Raw genomic sequence first — 14,539 nt, forward strand, 5'->3', positions numbered from 1 at the left:
GATGCATTACGTAAAAGTACTATTCCCAATGAGAAATGTAATTGTGTTGTATACTTACAATGTACCAATAAAAGAATTTAGTTTTAAAAATAAAGATAATTACGACCAAGAAGAATTAAGAAATAAAGTAAATTTAATTACAGGATATTATAAATACTAATAGTGAAAATTATAGCAATACATTGCTCCCTCAGAAGGCTTTATGTTTATGTGTAGTGATCCTTACAAAATCTCTGTGATGTAGGGAAAGGTGTTATGAATCTCACTTATTGATAAGTAAACAGACATTCACTAAGGGTAAGAGTTTTACCAATGTTCTGCACCCAGAAGGTGGTATAGACAGGCACCAAGAACCCTTGTGTTCAGCGCTGGGTACCAACACTGCAATGGTTCAGTGCTCTTCTCAGTGCACCCATCACTTCCCTGTTTCTCCAGCTATAAATGAGGGGATTTAGCATAGGAGTAAACACTGTGTAGAAGATAGAGACCACTTTGTCATGGCTAGGGGCCCGGTAACGCTTCGGCCTCAGGTAGATAAACATGGCTGCCCCATAGAAGAAGGAGACTGCTGTCAGGTGGGAAGAGCATGTTGCCAGAGCCTTTTTTTGGGCCTGAGCAGAGTGCATATGGAGCACAGCCCCCAGGATGTGAGCATAAGAGGCCACAATAATGGAGAAGGGAAGGAGCAGCATGAAGACACAGCAAGCAAACAGCAGGGTGTGAAAAAGGGATGTGTCTGCACAGACCAGCTTCAGTAAAGCTGGCACCTCACAGAAGAAGTGATCCACATTCCTTGAGCCACAGTAGGGTAAGCTCATGGCTGCTGCCATCTGAATTATTCCGTCTAGTATACCAAAGACCCAGGAACTCCCAGCAATCTGGAGACAGACCCTCTGACTCATGAGGATGGGATAATGAAGTGGGTGGCTAATGGCCACATAGCGATCATAAGCCATGAGTCCCAGTAATAGCCCTTCAGATCCCACAAGAGAGACAAAAATTCCAGTTTGTACACCACATCCCACAAAAGAGATGGACTTCCTGCCAGACAGGAAGTTGACTGCCATCTTTGGCACAATATTACAGACTAACATAAGGTCCATGAAGGAGAGTTGGCTGAGAAAGAAGTACATGGGTGTATGAAGTTGAGGTTCTATGTAGATGAGGAAGATGAGGAGAACATTTCCACAAAGGGCCACCATAAAGAACACCATAACTGCAGAGAAAAGGATGAGATCAGTCCAGCTGTGGGAAAAGATACCCAAGAGGATGAATCCATTTGTAAATGATTGGTTTGACCATACTTCCATGATTTAGTTTTTCAGTCACCTGGGAATATGGAGAGAGAAATTCAGAGATGGAGTAATGTCTATCTCTTAATTCTTCATCAGTCAGATACATTTTTTGTAATTCATGAGTTCAAAAAGTTATGCTTTGGGAAATACTAGAAAATCCTCTTTCATATTCCCAGGACACAATATGATGGGATTTTTGCTATCTAGAATTAGACTACATATCTATATCAGTATATATCTACACTAAGAAGAGTAGAAACTGAAGTTTTTTGTGTCACAGGACTATTGGACAGTCTTCATTCAGCATGCAAAATTCCATTGACTCTTGTTAGCTGGTATCACATAAACTTGGTAAATCATCTTTAACAATACTTTGACCATTTCCTGACCAAGAGATAATTTATACATTACAATGAGGGAAGATAATGGATACCTGGGTTGTTCCTGAGCCTTTACTTTGTTCAGGCTAAAAATCTTATAATCATTTTTATCCCAATATTTCTTTCATTCATAGAGTCAAACATCGGAAAACCTCTTGGTTCTAGATTCAGGGTTTCTCAGAATTTAATCAGCTCTTATGATCCCCTCTGCAAGTGTCCTGGCCCAAGATAACCAACCTCTCTCAGATTATTATATCCTCTCCTGTGTATTATTATATCCTCTTCTATGGTCTCCCAGCTTTATCCTCAAACCTCCTGAGTCTATTCTCATAACAATTCATGTGATTTTGCTAGAATATAAATCATATGAAATAAATTTCCTGGTGAAATTACTCAATGATTTCCAATAAAAACTTTATAAACAAGGGGCTATATCTCATACACACACACACACACACACACACACACACACACACTTCTGTGCTCATCTCCTCCCATTCTCTTTTTGCTTAGTATGCTTTCTTGAATTTCCCCAGACAAAGTGAACACACTCCCACTTTTTCCCTTTGTATGTTTTTCTCTACAGTGTGTTCCTCCTTTTCCAGGCTTCTATTTCCTACCTGCTTTGTGTTTTTACTCAAATAACCACTTTTGTAGAGTCAAAAGGACATATTAAAACACAAGTGGGCTGGGGATTTAGCTCAGTAGTGTCATGCCTTCCTGGCAAGCACAAGGTCCTGAGTTCAATTCCCAGTACTGAGAAAAATAAAATAAAATACAAGCATTTTGCTCTTGAGATCCCATTCTCTGACTTCAAGAAATCCACAGGACTTATACTATTTGACCACATACCTGCTAACCATCTGTATTGTCTCACTGGAATATAAGTAGCATGTATTGCTTCCCATGACATCTGTCAGCTCCTAGAATTGTGCCAGTTAATAGTATGATCTCAATACTCATAGAATTTTGCCATAGTATGATCTCAATCATTTACTGCCTGAGTAAAATTATTCATGATGAAGTGATATGTAATGGCAAGTTCTATCTATGCCAGCAGCAAGCCTCCTTTGATGCAGGAACCTTATTCTTACCCTGGATGTAGTAGAAGTTCACTACTTAATTCCTTTCTATGAGAGACAATCAGTTTTAGGTGTTTTCTTGTTCATTTATTTTTGAGATAGGGTCTCGGTCTATAATTAAGGCTGCCCTTGAACTCACTATGTCACCCAGGCTGGCCTCAAACTTGGACTGATCTTCCTGCCTCAGTTTCCCAAGTCCTGAGATTACAGCCATGCACCACTACACCCAGCTTAGTTTTAGGTATTTTCAAATCATGGGAAGGTTCTCCACAAATGGTGTATTCATGCCTGCCTTACATCGCTGAAAGATGAAGTTAGGCTATTTATACAGGGCACCAATGATCCAGGGTAGTTTCCTAAATTAGGGTGGCCTGGGCTAGCTCAATGACTAGAAAGCTACATCACTCATTTTTCTATGTAAGAAAGCATGTCCTGACTTGTGCCCCAAAAGATGTGCCCAGGTTTCTTTCTAAACAATGACACCAAGTATAATGGGATTTCACATCAGAACAAATCACTGTTCCCACAGTCTTAAAGCACTACCATAGCCATGTTGGCCCTAGGATCAACCAGCCTGCAGAACAACCCAGGTCTTCCTGAGCTCTCACAGAACAGGTTCCTCCTTGTGCTGAGGATACTCAGCCCTACCAATAGGACACAGAGGCAATTGGCCACATGCAGCTTTAAGGACATGCATTTTCCATTCCCCTTTCTCCTCTCACTGTCCTATACTATGATACTAAATGATTGATGAATGATATTTCTCTGCCCGTTCTGGATGGCTCCTTTGAACTCAGATTGTTATACTCACTTTGTATTTAACACCTCTCCTTGGATGTCCAAAGGCCTTGCACTCCCTAAAGTGATGAAAGGTCTTAATCTCCCTGGAGAAATACCAGTCCCTACCTCCTTCCCAGCTCAGTTAATAGTCGGTCTGTTCAGTTGCCCAAGCCATATCTCTTGAGGTCACTCGACTCCTCACTTTACCTCAGGCACACATCCTAACACCAGAAAGAACTGCTGGCTCTTCTTCCAAAACATATCCAGCCCTGAACACTTCCCACTCCCATCAGTGCCTACCTACCCACACCATAAGCATTGCCCCTCTGGTTAATGGTAATGATGCCTAGCTGGCTTGCCCTCCCATGCCACACTTGCCTCCCTAACCTTCAGTCTATTGACACACAACACTGGAGTGAACCTATCTGTGCAAAAGTAAAAGCCATAGTCCTTCCAGGAAAAAAGTAATGCTTTCATCAATGGGCCCTTGATCATATCCACCCCCTCTCCTTTCCTTCTGCTCTCCCCATAATTCCCTACCCCAGTCTCATTGACCTTCCTGCTATTCCTTCCACACTGCAGACCATGGATGCCTTAATACTGACTCTTACCTGTTGCAGAAGGCTCTTCCCAGATATGCTTTGCTTTATTCCCACTTCCCCCATACATTCTCAGCAAAGCTTTTCCTCGATGCCCCCAATAGAGCTGAATGCCACCTTACATTCCTAAATCCTTCCTACCGTAGTTTTCTCAAGACATACAAAGCCATGAGACATGCTGCATTGTGTTTCCATGGATTTGTTTGTTTCTTCACTTCCTGACTAGAACCTCTATTCTCTAATGCCACTTTTCCTCCCAGGCACCCAGAAGAGTCCCTGGTATATATTATGTTCTCAGTCAATTTTGTTGATTGACTGATGTTCACATTATGTAAAACAACTTGGGAATTTGTTCTAGCATCCCACATGGTATTTCTCTCATTTTCTAATTTCAGAAATTTCTGCTGTGTGTTTACCTAGTAAGCATATTTTCTTCCTAGAAATAACACAAAAGAAAGCACCTTTTTCCAATAATATTATTTTGGAGACAGAAAGTGCTCTATGCTCCATATCAGCCCTCTCCTGACCCATATCAGCACTTCACCTTCACTTTTCACTAATCCTGCCTCTTCCATTCTTCAACCTGAGTCTGAGTCCTTCAATCCAGCACAGAGAAAGAGGAAAAGAAGAGATTTAAAAACAGAAGTAGGTGAAAAGAAGAGGACTACAGGGAAGATTGAGACATAAGAGGAATGCTTCCTAAAACAATATGGACTGTAAGAAGAGATAAAGGAGATGACAGGAAGACATTCTCTTTTAGGTAAATTCCCTGCAGGAGAGCAAAGTCAGCAAAGATACCCTCTGGACCAGTTTCTAGCAGCAAAATAACTTCATCTTCCTTCTCTCGTGTTTGCACTTATTATTATTATCTTATGTTATTGCACTTATTGTTGAGAAGGGACAAGGAACAGCTATCGCCCTGTCTCTTATCTTCCCCAACCCCTAGATCCACCAGATAGGCCATGGATGCCCACATTACCCTTGACCTGTGAACCGCCAAACAGTAGGGTTCAGAAAGACAACAGTCTCATCTCAGCAAAATAGAAAAAAGAGAAAGATGTAATCGGGAGGTGGTGGAGAGCACATAGGGTCAGAGCCAGCATCTTTGCATCTAAATCAACCCACTACTTCCTGCCCCTTCCACAACACATCTGCTTCTCACTTCGGGTGCAGAGCTGTCTCTCACTGCCCATGCAGGAATGGACTCTGAGGAAGAAAGGCAAGGCTGACAACTCTCAGGAGAGTGTACAAACTCCACCCTTGAACAGGAGCTCCCCAAGTTTACAATTAAAGACAGCCCAGGAGGGAGCTTGGGGACAGGACCTAAGGCAGGGCCAGTAGGGACAGAATGATGAAATCTGTTGAGTTTTTTGGTTTTGTTTTTGCTTTTTTGAGTTAGGATCTTGCTAGGTAGCCCAGGCTGACCGTGACTTCACAGTAATCCTCCTGCTTTGGCCTCCCATGTGCTGGAATTACAGGCATGTGACCCCATGCATGCCCAGGCTATGCCCAGCTAGAAAATTCATAAAAGAATGTAGAGTCTGTACTTATTGAGATCTATATTTATAGTTATTTTTCCTGTCATCCTGATATAATCAAGGGCACGTTTCTTCTTCACTGTCAAGAGTATTTCAGGTTGGAAAATAAATTTTAGGCTTACTGTAGTTTTAGCTTTATGTCCCATGGAAGCAGATCTCTTTTGATAATGATGAATTCATTGGAAGAAAATTCAGGAAACATGAGTTTATATTTTCCTTTAACTCTTTAGTATCAGTTTTATTTGACTTTTTTTTTACTTTTTGAGTTTTATTTGACTTTGTTTCATGACAAGAATGGAATATGTTTCATTGGATACACAAATCTCTTGGCACCTTCAGTTAGAAGTAGATGCATGAGAAGAGAGATAAGATCAAAGGGTAGAAAGGAAGAGAGGAGACATGAAAGAAGACAGAGGAGTGGAGGTAGAGGGACCCAGCAGAAACAACCCTGCTCTTCAAGTGTTTTCAGGAACACCACACAGGGCTTTGAAGCCACCCCACACTCTTCCATCCTACCCTCCCTCTTTAATCCCTCTCCAAACACAACTGATCTACTCTGGTTCTATAATTTTTCACCTTCCTCTAACCCTTCTCCTCCTTCTTCCTCTCTCCCTCCTACCCCCTTTTCCTACTCCTTTCCTATTCCTCCTCTTCCTCCTCCTTCTCATCCTCTGTGTGTATGGGGGTGGGGTGAATCCAGGACTTTTGCACTGAGATACATCCCTACCCCTTTTAAAATTTTTTATTTTGAGACACAGTCTCACTAAGTCACCAAGTTGCTCAGAATAGGCTCAAACTTGGGATCCCCCTGTCTAGTGCTGGCATTGCAGGTGTGCACCATCACTTTGGGCCTCCCACTTCCATGCTGTTGTTCAAGGTCTTCTCCTACTGGAATTTATTTCACCTGGTTTGTCTTTTCCTCTTCAAACTCAATTCATCACACGAAAACTCACCTAAAGTTCCCCTTCACTATTGTGACCTTCCAAAGACTCAATTCACAACTACTTCAACCTTTTGAGTTCCTTCCAGACTATATCTGTACAACTGCCAGCTTATGTTGATATGTCATGTGATATCTATTGTATTACAGCTTGGAGGTATAGCTTAGTGGCAGACTACTTGGTCAGCATACATGGAAAATACAAAGACAGAAAGACCCCTGATATATTGCTATTGATCTAACCAACGTATTTACTGTTGAAACTTGCCTGCAAATAGGCAACAGTCTTACTTCCAGCTACAACCTAGAAACTCCTATATTATTTCTCAATGACAGATCAGGCTGACTCCAAAGATGTCTAGTTACCTTCAGTTATAGGTCTAATCCTACATAGCTAATCAAAGCTGGTTTTCAGGTATGCGAAGATATAGTCTCATCTCAGTTACAATTTACCCCATACAATTGAAAAACCTCATCTATCACCTTTGACTAGCCTAGGCCTGATTGCAGACCTTCTGTAAGGAAGAAAGGCAGGGCCCTTTCACTCTTTCTCTTGCTCCTGTCATTCTGATACTTATGGCTCTCTATCTTCTTTCCTTGTTTTTCTAGGGTTTGGTGGGAGGATCATGCATGTGGAACAGGGGGATAAACTGGTGAAGACAATCAATCAGTGTCCTTAGTGCTGAAATGTCCAAATCCCTGCATGATATGTATGTATGTAAGCATGTATGTATGTATGTATGTATGTATCTATATCATCCATTTATAGCTCTGATGTTAATAAATGTGGATACATGTGAAATGCCCTCTCCACCCTCTGAAAAATCTGCAGTGACAGTTCTCTGACATTGATAAGTGTTCTCCACCTGACCTCTTTCCTGAACCTGGAATTTTCCAACTTCTTCCATACCTCTGGAATTTTGCTTTTAGCACCTCGCACAGACCACTCTCACAAACAGGCTTTTCAAGAAAGCTTGAGCTGGTGACCTTAGAGGCACCTACTTGACAAACATGCACTCTTGCTATCTTGAATTCTAGAAATTGCTGCACTATTTTTCCCTGGCCAATGAGAGCTGCCCAAATATCTCTCAACTTCAGAATCCTCCAAGGACCAGTTCTACATTTCCCCATGTCCACAAACTCATTGGCACACAAGGGCTCAGCTCACCATGGAAATCTCTCACTTGGCTCCTCCTCATGACAGTGGAGCCACCAATTTCCCTTTTAGGAACATACTTTAGAAGCAGTAATTTTGAATCCTCCTCATTCAGGGAGTAGAAAAGGAAAATGCCACTGAGGTCAAACATAGGTTTATTAATGGTTGCTGTAGTAAGGACCACAGGCAGCATGAGAAATAAGCAATGTCTCAGACAAAGGGCATTGGGAGGAGCTTTTCCTAGGATTGTTACTGAAGCTATTGTCTATCTACTTGAATTGGGTTTTTTCGGTTAGTTTGAAGCAAATTTAATCCAACTGAATATACTAATATTTGGGGTTCTGTTTGTTAAAGTTTTTTATTTTTAGTTTTTTTCAGTTACTTTAGATTCTAATTAAATTAAGAAGAAAGGTCATAATGTTTTCATGAAGTACATACTTGGTTTTTAAAGTAATTGCGACAAATAGCAGAAAAATTAAGGAATGTTGAACTCGTGATCCATACAAAACACCAATGTTTTGGGTTATACATAATTAGAGACATATCTCACTTTTTGAAATATTGTAATAGCCAATACATAGAAGCATGCCTTAAGTGAACATGAGTTTAGAAAAGAAAAAACACTCGATTTTTAAAAATATTACTGAGCTAAAAAAGCAACACTGAATTTTTATAGTGCTTTTGCACAACTTCTACACAGTACCTTGACTTAAATCCAAGAGCAAAAGTTAAGACTTTTCTATTTTGAGTAAGCAAAAATAGTAAACTTGGATGACTTTTCTCCTTGGATTTTTCCTGGGAGTGGCCTTTTTAATATTATATTTAAAAGAAGGCAGGTCTGGCACTTTTATATTGATGTCATCAATGTTAATATTTCTTGGGCTGTCAAGAATATTCACATTCTTTTTTTTTTTGTACCAGGAATTGAACTCATGTCCTTGCACTTACGCAGCAGGAGGTGAAACCACTGAGCTAAATCCCCGGCCCTTCCACATTCTTTGTAGTAGATACAGTAGCAGCTAGAGCTCCCACTAAACTGGTCTCACATTTCTCTCATTTATTTTGTGCCTTAATTTGTGTAACAATTTCATTCATGTTGGTCTCCAACACTATTCCCCTCATCACCATTTCTGCAAGAATATGGGGAACCTTGTCTACATGGAAAATTAAATCCAGTTCACAGACATTTTCAAAACAAACAAACAAAAAACTATAGGCCCTTGGGGGCCAACGTGGGGGTGAGCACCTGAGGTGAGCCTGGGGATCTCACCACCACTCTTCCTACCTGCTCCCATCCTGCCTGCAAGAGCAAGCATAGGCACCATCCGAAACACACAAATCCTTGATCAGAAAGGCAAACCCCAACTTGCTTTCACAACAGATGTATTAGTTTTTGACTGATGAACATTAGTCAGTCTGTTTAGGCTGAAACAACAAAGTCTTACAGACTGTATAGCTAAAGCAATAAAAATTTATTTTGTCATGGTTCTGAAAACCAGCAAAACAAACATCAGCTGAGCATGATCTTCCAAGCCTGTAATCCCAGCACTGGGGATGCTGAGGCAAAAGGATCTCAAGTTCGGGGCCAGCCTGGGATACATAGTGAATTCAAGGATAGCATGACCTACATAGTGAAACTCAGTCTCTAAAAAACATTTTTTAAAAAAATCCAAGATCAAGTGTCCAGCAATATTGGTTTTCTGGTAAGGTCTCTTCCTGGCTTGAGGGTGGCATTTTGCCTGCAGATGATCTTTCTTCTGAGTATGCATGAAGAAAGTGAGTTCTTTAGTGTCTGTACTTACAAAAGAGACTAGTCCTTTTAGATCAGAGTCTCACTCTTATGAACTCATTTAACCTTAATTACTTCTCCACCCCAAATATAACCATACAAGGGGGTAGACTTTCAACATGTTAATTAGGAGACGTAAGCATTCACTCCATGTTTGAGTGTGATGCTCCACACCTATAATCCCAGATACTCAGGAGACTGAGGCAAAGGATTCCAAGTTTGAGGTCAGCATGGGCTATTTACTGAGAACCAGTATTAAAATTTAACAGCAACAACATCAACAATAATAATAAGGGCTGGGGATGTAGCTAAATGGTAGAGCAAGGCCCTGAGCTCAATCCCCAGTACTATACACACACACACACACACTCAACATGTGTAAGTGTAAATGCACTATCAGTGTGTTTTAATCAGTACCCTAAGACTGGATGCTGTATGACAAAAAATGTTGGCAGAGCATGGTGGCACATGTTTATAACCCCAGCACTCTGGGAGGCTGAGGCAGAAGCATCAAAAATCTAAGCCTACCCTGGACAGCTTAGTGACTTAGCAAGATCCTACCTCAAATTTTTTTTAAAAAATTTATTTTATTTTGGTTTGTTTCTTGGAGATTTGAAATTTACTATGTAGCCCAGGCTGCCCTCAAACTCATGGGGATTTTCTTGCCTTACCCTCCCTAGTGCTGAGATTACAAGTGTGCACCACCGCCACTGATTCACAAACTAAAAAAAAAAAACAATGTAAAAGACTAGGTATGTACCTGAATGTGAAAGACCTGGGTTCAATACACAGTACTAGAAAAAAAGGAAAATATTTATGATTCATGATTCTGGTAGCTGGAAGTTTATTGTGGTTTGTATCTAAATGGCCTCCAATGCCTCATGGCTAATAGGTGGGGATTTTCAGAGGTCTCTGGATCTAGAGTGTGTGAATATGGATTAAGGGTGCATGGTAACTAAATCAGTTAATTGATTGGTTTAGCATAGCTCTGAGTATAGATAATGAGAAGGCCCATACTGAGTGGGTGGCACCTTCCCATAGCCTTGGGATAAGGGTGAAAGGAAGGTTTGCTGCCTCCTTCCTGTCCTGCCATGAATTTATATTTGTGATGAGTTCAAAGCTAGCTTGGGCAACATAAGTTCAAGGCCAGCCTGAAATATACAGGAAGATCTAGCCTCAAAAAAAAAACAAACAAACAAAAAAACAGTGTGATACTGAGGAAGTTTTCTACAGGAATAAATCACTGGTCCCATAGTCTTTAAGTACATCTTGGCTACAAGACCCCAGGCTCAACTAGCAGAACAAATACATTTTCTTCCTTTGCTGAGGACCCCCAGACCTAAACCCTACATACAGATATTCTTGTCTGCATGCACTTTCAAAGATGTCAGGTTGATAGCACAACCAGTTGTCAGGTTGATAGCCTGTCCAGTCACTGGGGAATGCACAGTTGCCTAATCATGATATGGCAGGGGATGAAAGAATAGTTTACAAAGATTAAGGAATATTACTGGGGGGGGGGCAGGAATTGATCTTTAGCTCTCTTCCGGCTAAAGTTCACCTGATCTTAGCTCTGTCCTGTCTAAGACCATGAGCTCAGGATTAGTCAGTATGTATGATTGTACATAAGCAAGGAGGTATGAAGATAGATGTCAGAAATAGGAGAACTAATTCACTTAATGAGCCAATCTGTAAAAGGGGAGTAACTATGTATACTTGTGAGGGACAGGTCACAATTAACAAAACACCTGTGCTATCTTGTAGGTCATAGCTACCAAGCCACCTGTATTACCTTGGCTAACATTTAACCTTAGAGAATGGTTGCAGAGGCATATTTCCTCAGCTGCTATGTTTCTTTGCTATGGAGCCCTCACAACCTCATTGATCATTGAGATCTCAATTGTAACTATTGGCATAGGGAAGTCTATCTCTGTACACCAGCTGAAAGGTCACTTAGCAATTCATACTTAGGCCTTGGAGTGACTCATAATCTTAATCAATAGCAGAATTCATAAGCTAAATCAATAATATCTAATGCCTATGAGCTGTTCTCCTGAACAAAGAGTCTCAGACTGGGTGTAGGGGCACACACTTGTAATTATAAGACTTAGTAGGCTGAGATAAGAGAATTGCCAGGAGTTTGAGGCTATTCTGGGCTACATAGTGAGTTCAAAACCAGCCTGGATGACAAAGTATCTCTTCTGGTCACAATTTCACAAAGCTTTCATTCATCATGAACCCTTATTACACACTTACATATCAAGTAGCTCTCCCTAGAAAGGCTTTTCTTCACAAAGACAGAAAATACAACATATAGAAAACCAGAAAGGTCATCTGGACCTCTAGATCCAAGAATTGGCTCCATTACCACTCCGTGTAGACCTTGCCCAGCATGCTGAGATGCTGAAAATATGGCTATATCCTCAATAGAAGGAAGATAGTACATAGTCAGCTGTCCTCCATCATGGCATTCCTGTAAGGATTTTAATTTTTATTTTTATTTTTTTGAGAAAGGAGGGTCATTTTAATAATCTTTCCTAGAAGAGGCCTTCTTCATGACTCATTTCCAATTAAATATGCTAAGTCTTCATAAAATGTTAAAGACATATCTTTCTTAAAACATGTTTTCACGAGGTCTACAATCTCCATCATGTGCTCCCCACTACTGAGATCCCCAATAGTTTCACATCAAAGTTTGATATGATACACAGGATGCTCCTAGAAGTGACCAGAAATATTTCCATGGATGCCAAGACAGCAAGGATTTAGCTGCTCCGATGACAAGGTCATCTGAAAGCAGTCACACGGAACCACCCCCCAGAGGGTGTACTTCCTCCAGGTACAGATGAGCAGCTTCAAGATAGTTAATACAAATATTCAGGGCTGGGGATTTAGCTCAGTGGTTCCACCGCCTGCCCCACAAGCACAAGGTCCCAAGTTTGATCCCCAGTAGCAAAACAAAAACAAAAACAAATATTTCAATTGTCCTTCACCTGAGTCCATGTAGAAACCATTCCAAGGTGCAGTTCTGGTGGTCTCTAATTCACCTGTCATCATACTTTTGCTCATAGTCTGAAACATTTAGGAAGGTTGGAGTCATTTGCATTTCTTTATATCCCTGGGACAAGTGTCAACAGGTACTCTTTGTGAAAGATTTAGAACCAAGTGCTTAACAAATCATCTTAACCTCCAGCTCCTGTTTCTGAGGCTGGAAGCTGTAATGGTAAAGGTTAAGAAGTACAGTACTGGGAAGCTCCGTCACACCGACACCAGTGCCCCCCCCCCATCCAGAACCTCCATCGCATGGATACTGTGCCCCTGGAGCTCACCATGCAGGCCTTGTGGTATCTGATTCCACGCTGCAGAGGCACTGAGGGGCCATAAAGGCCATGGTTATGAGCACAAGAAAATAGAGCAGAAGTGAACAACAGAGAGAGGGCCTCTCTGAGGCTACTCAATGAAAATTGAAGCCTACTGGGAAAGTGAAGAAAATCCCTGCAATAAAGGTACACTGGACCAACACAGTTGGTAAGTCAGTGGGATCAGCACCTCCCATAGCAACTCAAGCCCACTTGGGGGAAGGACAGCTGGATCCTGCAGTAGAACATTCCAGAGTTCAGTCCTGCAAGAGGTCAGAGATCTCAACTTCAGCCTTGCAGCCAGAAATCAGCCTGAATCTCTGTGAACTACAGCTGGCTTACTGAGACTAATCAACTTAGATCTGTACACTGCTCCCCACATTGTCTACCAGGACAACAGTGACATACACTGAGGGAGGCCCTTTTAATAGAGATTTTCTTTTTTCTTTTCTTTTCTCTCTCACTCCCTTCTTGTTCTGCATGTCTCTCCCTCTTGGTTTCTGTTCCTGTCCTATTTTGGATTGTTTTTCTCTCTCTTCCCTTCTCTCAACTGTCACTATTCCTACAGGAAGGTGAATACAGTTTCTAGCTTCCCTATGGGTGTTAGTTTGTTCTCCTCTTATCTAGATTTCTTCCCTCTGTTTTCCTCCTCTCTTCAACAGTCTCCCAAAATTTGTGTGATCTTCCTTTTTCCTCTAGCCTCACTTCTAACCTTTTCCTCTCCTTCTATCTCTATCCCTCCCTCCCCAACCCCTCCTATATCCTTATCCTGAAGGGTAAATTTGCTATATTGAAGGGTTTATTTACTAAAAACATATTTTGGGCTGGTCCTCGACTTTGATTTAGCTCGCACTGTCAAAAGTGACAGATTAATTGCTACCACAAATTGTCATTTTCCAAGCTGTGTTTGATGCTATTGTTGATGCTGACTGTAGCAAATGGGTTAATGTGTCACGATTGATCTAATCAGTTGTTCTCCCTAGTATACTGAAAATGAGATTGCCTAAGACTCATTATAGATTTAAGGCCTAAAAATACCAGCTATACCTGGAAGATATCTCTGAGAAGCAATCACTCCATAAGGGCTCTAAACACAAGTAATAAAGATACTCACAATAAGCAATATTGAATTATCAGCCCAGGAATTAAACCAAAAAACAACACCAACAACAAAATTAGAAATGAGAAAACACTTAAGCAAGACACAAACCCAGACTTCCCACTAACCAAAGGCAAATTCTGGGGGAAACAAGGTAGAAAAATCTGAAAATCAACCACCTGGACACCCTGAACTGGTAGCATAAGAAGTAACAAACAGATGAATGAGGCTCTAGAAAAATTCAACACAGAAATAATTTCATAGATAACTACAGAGATGGTGAACAGAATGAAAGACATAATTAGAGACCCTAGAACAGAAACACATAAAAAAATAGATGTGCTCAGAACCATGATGGAAGCCATGCATCCCCAACATAGGAAAGAAATGAAAACCATGATTGGCCAACATAGGAAAGACATGGAATCCATGAAACAGATTCAAACAGATATCCAGGAGATGAAAAACTCCACTGACAGTATTCCCAGCAGACTGAGCGAATGTGAAGACAGAATATTACCG

At 41.0% G+C, this 14,539-nt stretch overlaps 1 protein-coding gene across 1 annotated transcript; it reads right to left on the bottom strand.

Moving 5' to 3' along the window:
* Nucleotides 1–362: 362 nt before the first annotated feature.
* On the bottom strand, nt 363–1,310 carry LOC101718723 (olfactory receptor 2V1). The gene has a single exon (XM_004875130.1). The coding sequence runs from the start codon at nt 1,308–1,310 to the stop codon at nt 363–365; it is 948 nt and encodes a 315-aa protein (XP_004875187.1).
* Nucleotides 1,311–14,539: the final 13,229 nt, after the last annotated feature.

This window comes from Heterocephalus glaber, unplaced genomic scaffold (genome assembly GCF_053883595.1).
Source record: "Heterocephalus glaber isolate CG9 unplaced genomic scaffold, H.glaber_assembly_v1.0 deba00001236, whole genome shotgun sequence".
NCBI lineage: Eukaryota > Metazoa > Chordata > Mammalia > Rodentia > Bathyergidae > Heterocephalus > Heterocephalus glaber.

Bases quoted from the DNA above. Each gene is read 5' to 3' on its own strand.
- LOC101718723 (XM_004875130.1), bottom strand. From the start codon at position 1,310: ATGGAAGTATGGTCAAACCAATCATTTACAAATGGATTCATCCTCTTG.